Source organism: Peromyscus californicus, unplaced genomic scaffold, assembly GCF_007827085.1.
Source record: "Peromyscus californicus insignis strain IS unplaced genomic scaffold, ASM782708v3 Scaffold_5__1_contigs__length_169319896, whole genome shotgun sequence".
Classification (NCBI taxonomy): Eukaryota; Metazoa; Chordata; class Mammalia; order Rodentia; family Cricetidae; genus Peromyscus; species Peromyscus californicus.
Genome location: NW_026294573.1, coordinates 14,985,655 through 15,004,349, shown reverse-complemented (window position 1 = coordinate 15,004,349; position 18,695 = coordinate 14,985,655). Strand labels below are relative to the sequence as shown.

At 50.7% G+C, this 18,695-nt stretch overlaps 1 protein-coding gene across 2 annotated transcripts in view; it reads left to right on the top strand.

Moving 5' to 3' along the window:
* Positions 1-8,733, top strand: part of Capzb (capping actin protein of muscle Z-line subunit beta) — a 107,816-nt gene extending 99,083 nt beyond the window's left edge. Inside the window, exons 7-10 of one of the 2 annotated variants that reach the window (XM_052718139.1) lie at positions 4,105-4,170; positions 4,840-4,916; positions 5,998-6,110; positions 8,252-8,733. In XM_052718139.1, coding sequence (XP_052574099.1) covers positions 4,105-4,170; positions 4,840-4,916; positions 5,998-6,100 — 246 coding nt within the window. In that variant the 3' untranslated portion in view covers positions 6,101-6,110; positions 8,252-8,733. The remainder of the gene's footprint in view (positions 1-4,104; positions 4,171-4,839; positions 4,917-5,997; positions 6,111-8,251) is intronic. The other variant, XM_052718140.1, reaches the window with a different exon arrangement.
* The last annotated feature ends 9,962 nt before the right edge of the window (positions 8,734-18,695 follow it).

Sequence of the window (18,695 nt, the reverse complement as noted above, 5' to 3'; positions counted from 1 at the left end):
CACTTCGCCTGTGTGACAGCAGAGACGTGGGAATGAGGCGGACCATAAATCTCTGGAAAGAGATCCAAGGACTCCCATCCGGGGCAGGGCCCTGCAGATGTTCGCTTCATTTTCTTTTCAGATTCTAAATATTTAGACACGAAGGTGGAATGTTGTGTTGAGAGGGGAGATTGGACGCATGGGTCATTTGCAAGCAGACCTCCCTCCTCATGAGCCACTGGCACTCCGGGTCTTCAGGGAAGTGCCTCCCTGACCTGGGCTTGGCAATTAGGCCAGGCAAGATATTTTTGTAAGACAACAAAGCCCATGGCCTTCCCTGTCCATGGAGGGAACCAAGGGTAAGACAGACCCTTGGGGCCAGCCTGCCTTGGAGACACAGCTCCCGGGAGTAGGCTCTGGTCCGTGAGGTGGCCATTTGAGTGGTACGTCTTCTAAGAAGAGTTGAGTATTTCCCAAATGATCTGGGACACAGTAAGCCAGGTGAAAGCCTGCCCTGGTTGTGGAAGGCAGGGTAAGAGGTGCAAGGTTGGGGTGCTGGGCCTCCAGGAGACCAGTGAGATTGGGGTTGGAATGGACCCATCTCAGGACTTCTGAACCTTGGGTTGTGGGTTTTCCTTGGCTTTTCTGCTAAACCTTATACAAAATCCACCTCAAAGAAAACTGCCTTCAGAGTCCCCATAACTTGGTCCAGGCTGTAGCTCTGGCGCCTCACAGCCATGTGACCAGACAAATCCTTTCACTTTTCTAAAACTCCATGTGTCCTGTGGAGTCGATGGTGGCCATTGAAAGCCCGTGCCACTCTGACCCTTGGTTTCCACTCAGTAAAGAGTAGCTAATTCTGCAGCTCCCCGTGTCTTCTAGAATATGCAGCTGCCAACTCAAAGGTTGGACAGTCCTCCCTTCCTCTCTGGCTTGGTGGCAGGTTTGATACTGGCCTGACGCAGCCTCATGTCTATGGCACAAGCTAAGCACGAGCCACAGGGCCCTGGGCATGGTGCTTCCTTAGCAGACAGTGTGTGCTGCTAGGCATGCACTGGCACTGCGTGTGTGTTCCCTCAGGGAGTGTGCAGTAAAGGCAGGGCATGGGGGCCGAGGCAGATGCCATGCTGCTGACCAGGCCCTCCTGGTAACTGAACTCACCCTCCACCCCTGTGTGAGGACAGCAGCCACCAGATCCAAGCACTCACTTGAATCTTCCCTGTCTTAGCTGTGGAGAGGGAGGAAGGGTCTCACTGGGGTCAGGCGTGCTAGACCCTGACTCCAGACTCGGTTGGAACCCCCTTGTGGAACATCTGTGCCGCCACAGAACATAAAAATGTTTTCCTTCTGGCAGCTTCTTTTATGAGGGTGTAATAATATATGCACTACAAAAATAGTTCTGTTCCCGGTGGGTCAGCACTGCCAGCAAGCTGACCCCAGCCAGGTGTGGAGAGGAGGGAGGCTGTGGGGGCGGGCAGGGGGCTATGGAAACTGCCTGCATGTGCCAGGATCTTGAGTTTAGAGGCCCCCTGTGTGCTCCTGGGGAGTCTGTCTGCTCCCCCTACACACTGTTCCTTTGAGGGTCTAGTGGTTTCAGCCTTTCTCTGCTGGAAGGTGGGTGACTCCTGATTCTGAAGCACAGAAATGAGGAAAAGGCATTGAGGTGCTCACGAGACTCTACTCACCCAGAGTGAGAGCCGCTCACCCCAGTGTGGGGCTCACCCCAGTGCGGGGCTCACCCCAGTGCGGGGCTCACCCCAGTGCGGGGCTCACCTGGGCTGCCAGCACTTACTGAAATGGCTCTTGAGAGACCTCAAAGTCCTCATCCCTTCCTTTGGTAGGGTGGGGGCAAGAATCTCCCTCTGCATAGACCAGGGGGCTGAGAGAGGATGGGGGAGGGATATAGTTTGCTGGGTCAGAACCACCCACCAGAGCAGCTCCAAACAGTCCTGAGGCTGGACACAGCAACCGTTTCCATGTGGGATGTTGGTTTCTAAAAACTCCTTTTAAAAATGGGTGGCAGGCCCTGTCTTTCCTCTCAGGTGTGCTCCCCAGCTCCGTTCAACACACACTAACCAGTTGTCTTAGCAACAGGCTTCTGCTCAGGGAAGATGATTCTCTTCCGGTATCATGAAGTGCTTAGAAAGGGGGAAATATGGTGATATTTTATTTGTACTGAAATGTGATTTTATTTGTATGTTAATAAATAAAGTTGCCTGGGGGTCAGAGCTAATAGCAAGCCATAGCAGAAGCTTGGTGGTGGTGGCGCACACCTTTAATCCAGATCACATGACAGGCAGATCTCTGTGTGTTCAAGGATACAGCCAGCATGGAGACACACTCCTTTAATCTCGATACCAACCATAGAAGACCTGGAGGTCTGTATAGACGAGGAGGTCATGTGGTTGGGTTTACAACCAATGAGAAGGCAGAACAGAAAGTCAATAAAAAGACAGATACACAGGAAGTAAGTCTCTTTCTGAGGGCAAGGACGGCAGCGGCAGCGAAGGGTAAGAAAGTATTTTTAGTATCAGCTCTTAGCTACTGCTCTGACCTCTTGGGCTTTTAACTCTGCATCTGGCTCTGTGTTTCTTATTTAATAAGACCATTCATCTACAGTGCTGACCCCAGCTGAAGTGGGGCCGTGGCCATGACTGCAGTCATGAGCACTCTCACTATTCCAACTTGTCATGACAGGTCTCAGTCTAAGGAACAGAGAGTGCCCAGGGAAGTTCAGGGCCTAGAGTGAGCAACCAAGGCACCCATGACTGGAGCAGCCCCCATCACCACCAGCCTCTGGGCAGCTCTTAGCCAAACCCTTTGGCAGGACCAAAACTCTGTTCTGCAGTGAGTCGCAAGGCTCTGGAAGGCCCTTGGCTCTCACCTTACAGTACTGTACTAGATGGCCGTCTCTCCTTTTCTCCTTGGTGGTCCAGAGCTAACTGGAGTGTGAGCATGTGCCTGTTGTGGACAGTTCCGTTAAAACCCACCCACCTCTCCCGTACAGTGCCAGTGCCGGATCGCAGGCTGCCCCAGCCCTGCTGGCATCCTGGGGTCCCTCCCACACCAGTGCCGGATCACAGGCTGCCCCAGCCCTGCTGGCATCCTGGGGTCCCTCCCACACTCCTGGCTTCACTGGCTCTCTTGTCCTGAGTCCTGCTGCACCTTGACCTCTCTTAGTAGCCCATGTCTCATTCAAGAGGAGGAAATTAGAGTAACCATCATGTGGGTGCTAGGAATTGAACTCGGGACCTCTGGAAGAGCAGCCAGTGCTCTTAACCACGGAGCTGTCTCTGCAGCCCCAATGTTGAGCTTGTAAATACGTAATACTCTGCTGGTGCCCTGTGAAACAGAGATAGGCTGCCCTCCCCTTTGACTGTTGCTCCTTTGTCAGAGAGGTAAAGCTTACGGGGGGGGGGGGGGGGGGGGGGGGGGAAGACGGGACCGGAAGTCAACAGCAGAGCTTCACCCCTCCCTGCCGACTCCTCCTAAATGCTCGGAGCTGGCTGCTGCCCCCCCGCTGCCCTTTGTAAACCAGGAACCTGCCATTTCCCTGCACAGCTCCCAGCCTTGGCGTGGTGTGAGGGTGCTGGCTCTGTGGTGAGAAGAGGGGTTCCTCCACAGCTGCCCACGTGCTTGTGGACATGTCACTACATTCTGCTCGCCCGAGTCTTCTGACAGAGCTATGCGTCCCCCCAGCCAGGTGACGGCTGACAGTGTCCCACAGTGTGACAGTGTTGTAACGCAGGGAAGATCCCAGTGCCACATCAGGCCTCATCAAATCTGGGTAACACCTGTACCTGTGCCCGCCAGGAGAGATGTGAAGGTGGGCGTGGTCCAGAGGGACCTGGCCCGTGTGGCCCTCTGCCCTCACTGTTGTGGCCCTAGGAGCTGAGTGGGGAGTTGTTCTCAGAATAGCATCAGGAAAATAATAGGGCTTCGGGATGTCTGCCGACTGGACTGTTTACAACCGAAAACTTCAGTCATTTGTGCTGGCAGTGGCCTTGTAACACCACAACTCCACAGAGCCACCCGGGGGCAGAGGACTGAAGTGCAGGGGCCGAGGTAAGTTGGCGGCATCCTGGAGCTGCAGGTTTCCCTGACTAAACATTTGTGTCTTTGCAGATGGAAAAAGATGAAACCGTGAGCGACTGCTCCCCACACATAGCCAACATCGGGCGCCTGGTGGAGGTGAGTGGCCCCGGGCTGACCCTGTCCTGGTGCAGTGTAGAACCAGCCTGCTGCTCCGCAGCCTCCTCTCTGCTGCGGCTGTTCCTGCCCTGCCTCGGCTTTTCTCACTTGGATGCAAGCAGAGCTCGGCTCCAGGCCTACCCACCCCAGCTTCCCTGCTCAGTCTCTGGCCCTGGGAAGTATGAAGCCCTGTTTCCCCTGATCACTGGGTGTGAACAGTGATGTGAACCCGGGGTGGAAACAGATCTCTGGAACACCAGGGGCCTTGGAGCAGCTTCACTTGTGACCGCCACGGCCTTGCTTGTCACCACGTCTCGTTTGGAAGGAGGGTTGTTTGGACTGGAGACCTGTTCTCTGGTTTCACAGAACTGTTCACAGAGTTGGTGGCCATGCAGTACGCTGGTGATGTGGTTTAGACCTGCTCCCAGCAGTGGTCAGAATTGGCCATCAGTCCCTAGATGTTGGCTTCCTCCATGCCTAAGGACAAGAAAGACCCAAAACAAATTATAGGTGGGGTTCTGACAGCCTGGCCATGGCTCTCAGCACAAGGGAGCAGCCTCATACCTCCTCCCTGTGGCCACAGAGGGGACTGCAGGGTGGATGGTGGTAGGTGGGCGTGGGCCTCAGGGTTCCTGTTTGCCATCTCCACTGACTCACCTCCCTTCCCAGGACATGGAAAATAAAATCAGAAGTACACTGAATGAGATCTACTTTGGAAAAACAAAGGATATCGTCAATGGGCTGAGGTAATGTACCAAAACTCTGAAGCTTCCGGGCCAAACATGGGGCTTAAATCCTGTCTACTTAGTGCTGTGTGGTCTCGGGCCTCTTGGTTCCTCATCACAAGATGTGGTCAGGAATTGCTGTGCAGTTTGAAGGGCTCAGAAGCTGGTCCAGCACTTTCTATGACCTCTACCAGCTCTGTCCCCTGGACTCATTCACTTCAGCAACCTGTGGTACCTTCACCTTGGAGGTAGCCACTGGCCATCTAGAGAATGTGCCCAGCCCCTTTGGCGTTGGGGTCTGGGAGCCCACACACAGATACCAAGACACCAAAGAGAGCTGAGGAGCCTGGCTTGGAGTTCCAGTTGAGGGCCCCAGCCACTGTCTCATGCTCTGGGTTCTGCAGAAGCAGGCAGGACTCGATGTGGCCTCTGACTCTAGTGTAGTAGGAGTGGGGGGCAGAACTCAGCTGACTGAGGAGGGGTGACTGAGTTAGCAGTGGCCTAGGAGTCACCTGGATCCTTCCCCACACCTTTCTCAGTGGCCCTTGTCCCATTCGGGAGGCATGGTGCCAACAGGGTAAGGAGAGCTGATGGTTGGGGAGGGCTCTGCAGCCCAGCCCCCTTGTGAGTTTGTGGGTTCTGCAGTGCCCTTGGGGCCCGGTCTTCCCGTGCCATTCCCTGGCCCAGGTTTCATATTGCAGCCCAAAGAAAGGCAGGGTGTAACTTGTGAGTTTGCCCAGCAGGCTGATGTAAGTGGGACAGCATCCCCTCCTGGTCCCCAGTGGTCCTGCGTATCTGATCAGGCCTGACACTTGGGGGCTGTGGTACCGAAAGCACCGTACACACTCTCCTGCCTGGCCAGCCTCCGCCATTCCCAGTAGTGACAAAGAAACATGAGGAACCTCTGAGCCTGTGTGGAGGCAGGTGTGAACCCCTAAAGACCGAGGCCACTGCCCACATAGACCTCTGTGGTTGAGACACGCTCAGCCCAGTGCCGTGGCGGTCTTCTCCTGTCTGCCTTTGCCCAAGGCTCCCGGCCTCTGGTTCTGCGTTGCTGTTGCTCTCTTGCTGTGGCTTCACCCTCTCCGAACACTCTCTGTAGATCTCTTGATGCTATCCCTGACAACTACAAGTTTAAGCAGTTGCAGAGGGAGCTTTCTCAAGTGCTGACCCAGCGCCAGGTCTACATCCAGCCTGATAATTGAGCCGACCCAGGTACCCTGCCTGAAGGGCGTGAGACTTCCCCACTAAACAGGACTCACCAGCCTGCCAAGACCTTGCCACTAACCCGTGTCCGCTCACAGCTGGTGGGTAGCCACATTAACGCATAGCCTCAGCCCCACATAGTGTGGACACGTGTGTGCGGTGTGTGTGCTCTGCACTTTGGCAAAAGCCAGGTTTGGGCTTTTTGCTCCTGACAAAGCTCAGTCTTTGGCACTACGATGGCCTCTCCAGCAGAGGGTGCTGTGTTCACCCATCCCACTGGCTAAGGAACAGGGTCTGTGTGTCTTGCCTTCTGCTGACTCACTCACCTCCTGTCTGATAGAAGCACAGCCAGCTCCTCCTGCTTTCTCTTCCACCAAGGACCCCACAGGTCCGAAAGCTACATCTCAGGGACCCTTGGGCTGTTGACTTGGAAAGCATGGTCTCCCTCTGAGTCTCTGCAAGTGACTGAGCACTCCTCCCCAAGTCAAGCCAGCACGTCTCCTCCTGACCACTGCTGGGCACTCTGTACTCATGCTGCGTGTACCCACACAGCCTCCCCTTAATGAGCTGCAGCTGTCCTCCAGCAGGCCATGCCGATGGAAAGGAAAACAATCTTGCTTGTTGACAATGGCCAAGAACCATGACTTGGCTTGTGACAAATACAGATGTGGAGACGCAGTCAGGATCTTAGGAAAGGAGGAGGGTTTTAAAACAAGGCTCTTGGGAAGCTGCAGGCCCCAGGGCTGGACACCAGAGGCCCAGCCCAGACAAGGGCCTGTGGGATTTACAGTGAGGCTCCTAAGTTGGGGACTCCCCTGCCACTGTGGTCTGGCCCATGTACTGACTTCAGGTCCAAGGCAGCCATCAGTTCTGGCCTCAGTGGCATCTCCAGGCCTCCCATGTCCCAGTTGAAGGAAGCCCTTTTAAGGGACACTGCTGCTGCCATTCTCTGGCAAAGCAGCTGGAGGTATCCTGAGGGGAGCCTCAGCCCATCAGCCAAATGTGTTCCCAGGGCCCCACCCCCTGACTCAAGCTCTGCCTGAGCCCTCACACCACTCCTTGATGCTACACAAGCGTTGGCCCCTGGTGAGAGTTGGGGATCCTGAACACCCCAGAGGAAGCAAGTGTGCACTGGAGTGGTGGCTGCTCACACTAGCGTCCAGTGGCTTCTTCACACTCAGGTCCTGTCCTGTCCTCGCCATCTTGAAGACTCTTGTTGGGGGTTTTACGGGTCGCCTCTCCAGGTCCCACTCCATCTCACCTTGCCCCTTGTCAGCACTTGAGGGTGGACTTCCTGACAGTACCTCTCACAGTGTGTACTTGAACCACTCACCGAGCATGCCGCCCTGCCTCTTCCACCGCTTCTGGGCTCTCAACAGCTGCTGCGAATAGTTTAGTGTGCTCTTAATTAACTGATGCATTGCGAAAAGAACTGCCGTGGGGCCCTTTCTCTGACTCCGAGTTTTGCTTCCTGACCTGGAAATTAGGCTTAATGATGGAGATCCACCCTAAGATGACTTCTAAGAGTTGAGATATGTGTGTGAAAGGCATTTGGAAATTTTAATTCTCTCCCAGGCTTAGTTGCTCCAGCTCTGGTGAAGAGTGCTTCGCCGTTCAGACTGCAGGCTTGCAGGGCTTTGCTGGGCTGGGTTCGCAGCCAGCAGCACCGATGGAGAGCCTCTGGCTTGATCCCAGTGGCTTAGCCATGCAGAGGCTTGTTCCTAAGCATTTGGTGGGGGCAGGGGTGGGAATAGGGGTTGCTTCATCTGTTTCTACAGGGTAAGGAGCCAGCCTCTGCTGCAGGGGAGCGAGCGGGTGGGGCAGATGCTTCATTAGAAGGCCCTCACCGCCCAGAGTCTTCACCTCAGCCAGAAACCTGGGCAGCGGGTCTGAGGTAGATGGTCCAGACTGCATGGTTCCTGAAAGCTCCCAACAGCTTGAGGCCTACACCCCGGTCTGTGGACCTAGGGACCTAGTGGCCAGGTCACCCACGGCCTAGGCAGCGATGACCTGCCCATGATGCCCAGCAAGGTACTGAGGTGCAGGCCCCACTCTCCAGGGTAGATAGTGCATCCTGGCACCCCATGACAGCCCCAGGCTGCCTCCGTCTCTCTCTTCCGCCTGCTGATGTCGGCTCTCTTCCCCTGCAGGTCTGTGCAGACGTTTGCAGACAAATCAAAGCAGGAAGCTCTCAAGAACGACCTGGTGGAGGCCTTGAAGAGAAAGCAGCAGTGTTAAGCCTCCGCTTCACGCTAACCGGACACGCCATGCACTCGTTAGATTCCTTTCTTAGAAAACTCGTTTTCTGCTCCTCCTCCCTCTTCCTCTCCCTCCCCGATGGGTCACATAACAGTTTGCATCGACCACGCAGCGCCATCGCTCCCCAAGAATAAAGCCCGATAACCACCCTCCTCTGGCTCCAAGGCCTGCTTCCCACGACGTTTCCATAGAGACCGTGTGGTTCTTGTTCGCCTGGGCCCCCGTCTTCCTCCCCTCCCCCATTTATAAGCATAAATACACTGTCAGCCACTGCTCCCTCCCATCTTTTTGTTACATTGGTGTAAAAAATGTAAAACAAAAAAATTTTATGAACTAACTGGTGTGTGAAAGAGACGAAAAACTGGAAATCTGATTCCATGTGTGTTTGGGAGTTGCTTGGAGTTGGGGGCCGGGGGGACAGGGGACAGCTCTGGAGGACCGAGAGATGTCCTCAGCACTGTCCTGTGCAGATGTGCCCATCCCAAGGAGACCACAGTGGGGGTGGGGGCTGGTGACCGGCTGCTCTTCTGGCCAGGTGCTTTTCTGTCGATTTTTATGGAATGCAAAAGGAGTTTTTTGTTTTATTTTGTTTTTTTTGTAAAGCTTAAACAAACAAAAAAAATCTACATCTTCTACTTGAGCCTCCATACTTAAAAAAAAAAAAAAGAAAAAAAGAACAAAAAAAGTAAATAAAAAGAAACTGGGACACAGTGCTGGCCTTGTGTTCTTTCTCACCTGCCTCACTCCCAGAGCTCTTCTCAGCCCACACCCACACCACAGCACATCTGGCTCCCTGTAGCACATCTGGCTCCCTACTGTCTCCTCAGTGTCCTTCCACCTTCTTAGGAACCAGCCGTGGCCTGGGAACCAGCCGTTCCTTGCCATGTGCACCGGTTCCTGTCCGCATTCCACACTGACCGGAGCTCAGGCACTGCGCTCTTCAGAGCTTGGCTGTCCCGTCCCCCCCCCCTCCCCCCCCGGTGCTGCCCTCAGGGACTGAAGCATGGCCCAGGGGCTTGCCTGACACCTTTCCTGGCTAGCTCGTTTCCTTCCCTGGGTGTGTGTGTCTGCCACACCATCTTCTGTGATGTCCCCGACTCCGTAGTCCTGGTTTCTCTTATTTGGTTCTGTGGGGAGTGCAGAATTCCATGGGAGATAGAGAGCAGGCCAGGTGCCATGACTCATGCCTGTAATACCAACATCGAAGCTGAGGCAGGAGGATTGTGAGTTCAAGGCTGGCCTGGACTAACTGTACAACCATATGTTGTCTCAACTAAAAAAGAAAACTGGGCACTGGCACACGTTTTGTAATTACAGCACTCAGGAGGTAAGTGACTGGAGGATTGCCCCAAATTCAAGGCCAGCCTAGTCCTCAGGCTTGCTTGGCCTACGCAGTGGAGACCATCCCAAAGTAAATACAAAAATTAGAGACTTCGGGCCAGCAAGAGGCTGCCTAGTAGGTAAGGGTGCTTGCTGCCAAGGCTGCCGCCTTTAGTTCAGTCCCTGGAATCCACATGGGGAAAGGAGAGAACTGGCTGGCATGTGCACACATGAAAACAGAATTAATGTAAAAATAAGCAACAAAATAGAGGATTGGGTGGGGCTGCAACTCGGCGATCAAGCACTGCACTCCACATGCCACCCCACACGATGCTACTTTTAGTGCCGTATAGATGTGGTTGCTTTGAACTCAAAGGCAGGGGGATGCAGCAAACAAACACCAATCAACTAGTTCTTTGGGGGGTTGTTTATTTTAATAAAGCAACCTGCAAAGATAGAATGATGAAAAAAGGGGGGCTGTGAGTGGGGCCGGCACAGCAAACTTCCCTCTGTACAGTGGGGACGCCATGACCTAGCCAGGGACAAGTCAAAGAATGCTCGCCGCCTGGCTCACTCAGCTGCCCTCTGCTCTTGCATGCCTCGGTGGGAGAGCCACAATGGCTGGTGGAGCCCCTGGGGCATTCCTAAGAAGGAACATAAGGACTGGAGGTGTAGGATAGAGTGCTTTCCCAGCATGCAACAAAGCTCTGAGGTGATTTCCAGCGCCACACAAACTGGACACAGTGTTGGACACATGCAGTCCCAAGAGTACTACACACCTGAAATCCTGGGGCTCAGGAGGCAGCACAAGGATCAAGAGTTCAAGGTCATCAGGTCTGCAGTGATGGTTCAGTGGTTCAAAGCACTGGTTGCCCTTCTAAAGGAGCCAGGTTTGACTTCCAGCACCCACATGATGGCTCAGAACTGTCCAGCCCCAGTTCTAAGAGATCCAAAGCCATATTCTGGCCTCTGTGGGTACTGGGCATGCACACATGTATGTAGGCAAAATATTCTTACACATTGTTTTAAAAGTTCAAAGTCATCTTCATCTTTAGCTAGCTCTTTAGGGAGATCCTGTCTCAAAAACTCCCAACCCAAGAGCTGGGTGTGGTGTGGCCCATGCCTTTAATCCCAGCACTCAGGAGGCAGAGGCAGGTAGATTTGAGATCATCCTGGTCTACAGAGCGAGTGCCAGGGCAGCCAGGGCTACACAGAGAAACCCTGTCTCAAAAAAGAAGAAGAAGAAGAAAAGCCTCTTCTTGACCCAGAATGGTGCATGCCGGCTGGGCTAAGGATTGAATAGCTGTTTCGCTTCAAGAGCTAGGTTTTGTCAGCTGGTGGCGTGTCCCTCGCTCTCCAGATACGACTGGGAAGTTCCTCTGGTGTCCATTCACAGAACCAGGAAGGAATCTGGATAAGAAAGCCATGGCAAAAGCCCCAAGGCAGGAGTCTACCCACATGTGTCTCTGCAGCCCCTGTACATAATGGTGTATGCTCCAGCCCCAGACACCTTGACCTAAGATTTCTTCATTCAATAGGCCAGTGACCAAGGACTTCAAAGCAGGCCCTGGGCTGACTTCCACACACACACAACCTCACCACTGATGGTGGCGTGTGCCGGGACGATAACCCTTTCATACCATTTCACCCTCACATAGCCTGAGTGCCACACAGGTATGGCAGTGCCTCCTCCCTACCATATAAGGGACAGTAGTGATGGGCTGGTGACCTGCAAACTGTGGAAGAATCCACCAAGACAAACAGGCAGGAGGCTCATTAGATACACAGTGGTACAGCAGCAACGGGCAAGAGAGCAGAGAGTGTAGGAGGCACTCTACCAGCTCCACTCAGGGGGTCCTCTATGCAGGCTGGCAGTTTAATGCCCTGAACAGCTGTTTAGGTCTTGTTTTTCGAGATAGTCTCACTATGTAGCCCTGGTGAGGAACCTGCTTGACTCCATTTTGAAGGCAGGAGACATTATGTGCTGTATTTTTAAAAATAATTTTCTATAATAGGATGGCCAAACACCCTAACTGTCGTGCTAGAAATCTCAACCAATGACTGATGGAAGCAGATGCAGAGATCCACGACCAGGCCCCAGGTCGAGCTCCGGGAGTCCAATCGGCGAGAAAGAGGAGGGACTGTATGAGCGAGAATTGTTGAGACCAAAATTGGAAAAAGCACAGGGACAAATAGCCAAACTAATGGAAACACATGAACTATGAACCAATAGCTGAGGAGCCCCCATGGAACTGGATCAGGCCCTCTGGATAAGTAAGACAGTTGATCGGCTTGAACTGTTTGGGAGGCCCCCAGGCAGTGGGACCGGGACCTGTCCCTAGTGCATGAGCTGGCTGTTTGGAACCTGGGGCCTATGCAGGGACACTTTGCTCAGCCTGGGAGGAGGGGACTGGACCTGCCTGGACTGAATCTACCAGGTTGAGCCGAATCCCCAGGGGAGTCCTTGCCCTGGAGGAGATGGGAATGAGGGAGTGGGCTGGGGTGAGGGCCGGGGGGGGGGTAGTGGTGGGGAGGACAGGGGAATCCGTGGCTGATATGTAATATTAAATCAATATTAAAATGTAATGTTAAATATTAAAAAAATAAGTTTCTATTTGTGAGAGTTGGGTTGCTCTGTGTTTCCTGGAACCCGGCCTTCCCCAATCCATGACCTTGATCTGTTTTTGAGGATATCTTGATCCTCCCTAATCACATGGTGACCACATTTTTTTTTTTGAACATAAAAACAGGTTATAATTCAAAAGTCCATGGTTATTTGAAACTGGAAAATATTTTCTCTGTAGTAAACAATAAAAATGATAACATTTCCCAATAAGCTCTTTTAAGCCAAATGATAGCTGAATTATACATATAAATATTGATTAGATTTTGGGATACAGAAGAGACCTATCTTCATCTGTTCAGAGAGCTATGTTTTACTTAAATTGTGTAAGTGAGATTCCTATTCATCTTCCCCTTCACTGTTTGATTTATGGCAGACATTTTTCTATAGGCTAATCCATAATCTAAAAAGATTTTAGCCTCCCCTCCTAAAAGTACAGCCAGCATATTCTTTCATCAGCTTGATACAGTAAAAATTCTTATCTTAATAGTGAGGGGCTGGAGAGATGGCTCAGCGGTTAAGAGCACTGGCTGTTCTTCCAGAGAACCTGGGTTCAATTCCCAGCACCCCACATGGCAGCTCACCATTATCTCTAACTCCTGTTCCAATGCTTCCATCTGGCCTCCACCCAGTACTACACATGCACATTATGTATAGACATATGTTCAGGCAAAACACCAAAACTAAAAATAAATAAAATAAAAAATTAAATAGTGAAATGTTTCACTAAAGCTTGCCCAGTGATTGAGCAAAACCAAAACATTATAAGCCACAGTCATCCTAGGGTCCTCCCTGCTAGGTAGCCTCCCTGGATCTGTGGGTTGCAGTCTGATTGTCCTTTGTTTTACATCTAGTATCCACTTATGAGTGAGTACATACCATGTTTGTCCTTCTGAGTCTGGGTTACCTCACTTAGGATGATATTTTCTAGTTCCATCCATTTGCCTGCAAACCTCATGATGTCATTGTTTTTCTCTGCTGAGTAGTACTCCACTGTGTATATGTACCACATTTTCTTAATCCATTCTTCAATTGATGGGCATCTAGGTTGTTTCCAGGTTCTGGCTATTATGAATAATGCTGCTATGAACATAGTTGAGCATGTGTCCTTGTGGTATGATTGAACATTCCTTGGGTATATGCCCAAGAGTGGTATGACTGGGTCTTGAGGTAGGTCGATTCCCAATTTTCTGAGAAACTGCCATACCGATTTCCACAGTGGTTGTACAAGTTTGCACTCCCACCAACAGTGGAGGAGTGTTCCCCTTGCTCCACATCCTCTCCAACATAGACTGTCATCAGTGTTTTTGATCTTAGCCATTCTGACAGGTGTAAGGTGGTATCTCAGAGTTGTTTTGATTTGCATTTTTCTGATGACTAAAGATGTTGAGCATTTCCTTAAATGTCTTTCAGCAATTTGAGATTCTTCTTTTGAGAATTCTCTGTTTAGCTCTATAGCCCATTTTTTAATTGAATTGTTCAGTATTTTGACGTCTAGTTTCTTGAGTTCTTTATATGCTTTGGAGATCAGTCTTCTGTCAGATGTGGGGTTGGTGAAGGTCTTTTCCCATTCTGTAGGCTGTCTTTTTGTCTTGTTGACCGTGTCTTTTGCCCTACAAAAGCTTCTCAGTTTCAAGAGGTCTCATTTATTAATTGTTGCTCTCAGTGTCTGTGCTACTGGTATTGTATTTAGGAAGTGATCTCCTGTGCCACTGCACTCAAGAGTACTTCCTACTTTCTCTTCTATCAAGTTTAGTGTAACTGGATTTATGTTGAGGTCTTTGATCCACTTGGACTTGAGTTTTGTGCATGGTGACAGATATGGATTTATTTGCAATCTTTTACATGTTGACATCCAGTTATGCCAACACCATTTGTTGAAGATACTTTCTTTTTTCCATTGTATAGTTTCAGCTTCTTTGTCAAAAATCAGGTGTCCATATGTGTGTGGATTAATGTTAGGGTCTTCAATTTTATTCCATTGGTCTGTATGGTGACCACATTTTTTTTTTTTTTTAATGTTTCCCTTCTGTAAAACTACTCGTGATTTTACCCCTTAGAAGGGGCCCAAGAGATGGATTTGGGGATGCTCCTTTTAACCCAATGTAGGAGGCAGTTGCTGGTCAGCTCTTGGGTGCACCCCAATGAAAAAGATCAAGCTTGCTTCAAATTTGGCTCAAATTGTAGTAGGGGTCTTATTCTCCAAGTTGGGGTTAACACTGGTTGTCCTAAAACTCACTATGTAGACCAAGCTGGTCTTGAACTCACAGAGATCCACCTGCCTCTGCCTCCCTCTGCCTCTGCTGGGATTAAAGGTGTGTGCCACCACAGCCAGGTCTGAGGGGCAAATTTTACAGTATGGATTGTCTCTCTTCGGGACCTGAGACTGTGTAGTCGGATGTTTCTTGGGTCCCACCAAGCCCCCGCATCCCATCGCCCACTTATAGAATAATCATTCAGAGGCTTAATATTATTTATAACTGCTCGGCCATTAGCTCAGGCTTATTACTGACTACCTCTTACACTTAAATCAACCCATAATTCTTATCTATGTTTAGCCACGTGGCTTGGTACCTTTTCTCAGTTCTGCCTTGTCATCTTGCTTCCTCTGTGTCTGGTTGGCAACTCCTGACTCAGCCTTCCTCTTCCCAGAATTCTCCTCATCTGCTTACCCTGCCTATACTTCCTGCCTAGCTACTGGCGAATCAGTGTTTTATTTATCAACCAATCAGAGCAACACATATTTATAGCATATAGAACGATATTCCACAGCAGGGCTGTCTATGCAATGTAACATGAATAACTAGGGGTGAAACTCTTGACTATCTGAGCCTGCTCCTTAAAGGGCAGAATCCTCTATAATCAAGATACCTCAAGATAGATTGTAGAGTCGGGTGTGGTGGTATAAACCCGGAATCCCAGCACTCTGGAGGCAGAGGCGGGAGGATCATCCTTGGCTACCTCTAGAAGTTCAAGGTCAGCCTGGGATATGTAGACAGTTCCCTAGGACAAGCTGGCTGGTGCTTTTTCTCCCTTGCTCTAGAGTTAGGTCTTAATTTGTGTCTCCCTTACTCTACTCAATTGCCCAGGCTGGCCTTCTTACTTGGGTCTTGCTAAATTGCCCAGGCTGGCCCTTCTTACTTGGGTCTTGCTAAATTGCCCAGGCTGGCCCTTCTTATTTGGGTCTTGCTAAATTGCCCAGGCTGGCCCTTCTTACTTGGGTCTTGCTAAATTGCCCAGGCTGGCCCTTTTACTTGCTTTGTAGCCCAAGCTGATGTTCAACTTGTGCTCAGCCTCTCCAGTGCTGAGATGAAAGGCCTGTGCCACCAAACTTGGTTTTCTTTTCTTTCTCCCTCTTTTTTTTTTTTTTTTTTTTTTTTTTTGGTTTTTCGAGACAGGGTTTCTCTGTGTAGCTTTGCGCCTTTTCCTGGAACTCACTTGGTAGCCCAGGCTGGGCTCGAACTCACAGAGATCCGCCTGGCTCTGCCTCCCGAGTGCTGGGATTAAAGGCGTGCGCCACCACCGCCCGGCTCTCCCTCTTTTTTAAAAAATTTATTTCTGGGGGGGAGGGGCAGAGGAGTATCAGATCTCCTGGAGCTGTAGTTACAGGCAGTTGTGAGCTGCCTGATGTAGGGGCTGGGAATCTGAATGCAGGTCCTCTGCAAGAACAGGATGTGCTCTCAACCACTGAGCCATTTCTATGACCAAGCTTAGTTTTCAATAATTACTTTTAAAAGCATGCAATTCAGAATATAAACATATAAACTCACAAAACTCTTGAAATCTATTTAAATTGCTGTTTTTTGGGTTTTTTTGTTTTGTTTTTGTTTTTTTCCGGAGACAGGGTTTCTCTATGTCATTTTGGTGCCTGTCCTGGAACTCACTCTGTAGACCAAGCTGGCCTCGAACTCACAAAGATCCACCTGGCTCTGCCTCCCGAGTGCTGGGATTAAAAAGTCGTGTGCCACCGCCACCTGGCCTTTTTTTTTTTTTTTAAAGAATTTATTTATTACATATACAGTGTTCTCCCTGCAGAAGAGGGCACCAGACCTCATTACAGACAGTTGTGAGCCACCATGTGGTTGCTGGGAATTGAACTCAGGACCTCTGGAAGAGCCAGTACTCTTAACCTCTGAGCCTTCTCTCCAGCCCCAGATTGCTGTTTTGGTGCTTATTTGCACTTGCTATTTTTAGGTTTTTGTTGTTTTTAAGACAGGGTCTCAGCTGTGGTGGCACACACCTTTAAAGCCAGCACTTGGGAGGCAGAGGCAGGCAAATCTCTGTGACTGTGAGGCCAGTCTGGTCTACAGAGTGAGTTCCAGGACAGCCAGGTCTGCTGTTACACAAAGAAACCTTGTCTCAAAAAAGAAAAAAAAAAAAAAAAAAAGACAGGGTCTCCGGCTGGAGAGACAGTTAAGAGCACTGGCTGCTCTTCCAGAGGATCCAGGTTCAGTTCCCAGAAACCACATGGTGGCTCACAACTGTCTGTGATTCCAGTTCTAGGGGACCCAACACCCTCACACAGTCATATTTGCAGGCAGAACACCAATGTAGCCTAGGCTGGCCTCACAATATTGTTAAGGATGTGATAAACACCTGCTTCCTCAGTTCAGGTCCCAAAGAGGATGTGTGGAGTCTGTGAGGAGAAAGGAGACAGACACGATCCGAGGGTGAATGGAGATGGCTGCCCTCGAGTTTATTGAAAAAAAGAATACACCTTTTAAATGTTATACTTGCACGGAGGCCTATGGCAGAAAGGAGGCATGTGAGCTGGGGTGTGGCTTGAGATCAGGGATTGAGGAAGCTAGCATGGGCCTTGACAAGTTAATAGGCTCCAGTCATGTGTTGATGGAAGGGCCACGAGTTCCTCTTGCTGGACATAGGAATTTGTCTCCCTTTTTAGCAAGCAGGAACTTTCTTCAAGCCCCTGAGGAAATGGGGACTTGCCTAAACGCCTGACTTTGGGAAAAGGACTTTCTTGGGGGAACCTGACACTCTACTATAGAATATTGTAGTTTCGTGTATGGCTTAGTTATCCAATTAACTAAAGCTTAAAAGTGAGCAAAGAGGAGGCTAGACAAATATTATCATGAACCTGAGTATACCTTGGGAGTTTATAAATCTTGATTTTCAAATATCAAGCATATGCTACTTATCTAAATATTCTAGCAGCTTGGCGTTAACTTGTGTGGGAGTAGGCAGTTATCACCCTATATGATTCCAAGGTGGAAGGGATTTTTTTTTCCAAAGAATTATTTAGTTTAGAAAACCTACCATTGTACACATTTTCATCCTTCGCCAAAGCCAGCACCAAATTTCCCAAAGGGAAAGGCATAACAGTGAGAATCACTGAAAATGAAAGTCAAGAGTGCTGGAGAACTGTGATTTGTGTCTGCAAAGTTGACATCTGCAACTTTGTCAAGCAGCAATGGTCGCCGTGTGGCCCATGCCAAGGACAGTTGCTAGTGGCAGGCCAGTCTCCCCCACTGCCAGTCTCTAGACAGTGTCTCAGTTGTTTTATTGAGCATCTATTGTATCCTGGGGACACAGTGGTGTAGAGACAGATGCTCTTTGCCCAGTTTTCTGATGGGGGTTTGGAAGTGGGAGTAGCTGTATCCTCAGAGCAAGCCTCCAACTAGAGGACTCAAGGTTAGGTAGACTGCGTGGTCTGTGCCTGAGTAGAGACCACACTTTCTGTCAGACAGGCATTCCCGCAGCAAAGCACATCTCCCCATGAAGAGGTGTCACCCTACTGGATAAATAGATGAGGGCGGTTCGGGAAGGACTGTCATTTCCTTTTCTCTTGCCCACGCAGCTTCAGTTCAAGCCTGTACCTGAGGTCATGTGCCATGTGGAGGCCCCAGATCTTCAGACTTGGAAAGGTGCCTTCCGGTCCTGGGAAAGTAGCAGAGAGCCAGGTCCCAGGATGGGACGGGGCTAGACACCCAGCTGCAGCCAGCAGTCGGCTGGGAGCACCGCATGCCTTGCCTGGCTCTGTGCCAGGACCCGCTCTCTGCAGCTGCGGGCAGAGAAGCTAAAGGAGCACTCTGAGGTGGCTGCCCTCTCGTCTGTCTGTCAGGTGGCCCCTGGCTTTCTGGACCTAAAATAACATATGTGAACAAGCTGGGGCTAACAGGAAAGGGAGCTAGTTCTCTGTCCCCAAGTCACCCAAAGTGGTGGCCCGCAGGAAGGAGGAACGAGGTGAGCTGCAAGCCACTTTTCTCCGTCATTCCGCATTTGTCACTTGTGTGTCCCCTCTCCTCCTGTCCTCCTCCTCCACCCACGCTTCCAGTCACCACCTTCTCCAGGAAAGCACCGGTCTGCCCCTCTTCTCCACCTCCAAGGTGACCTTCGCTGAGCTCTGACTCTACAAGACACCTGACCACATGCCT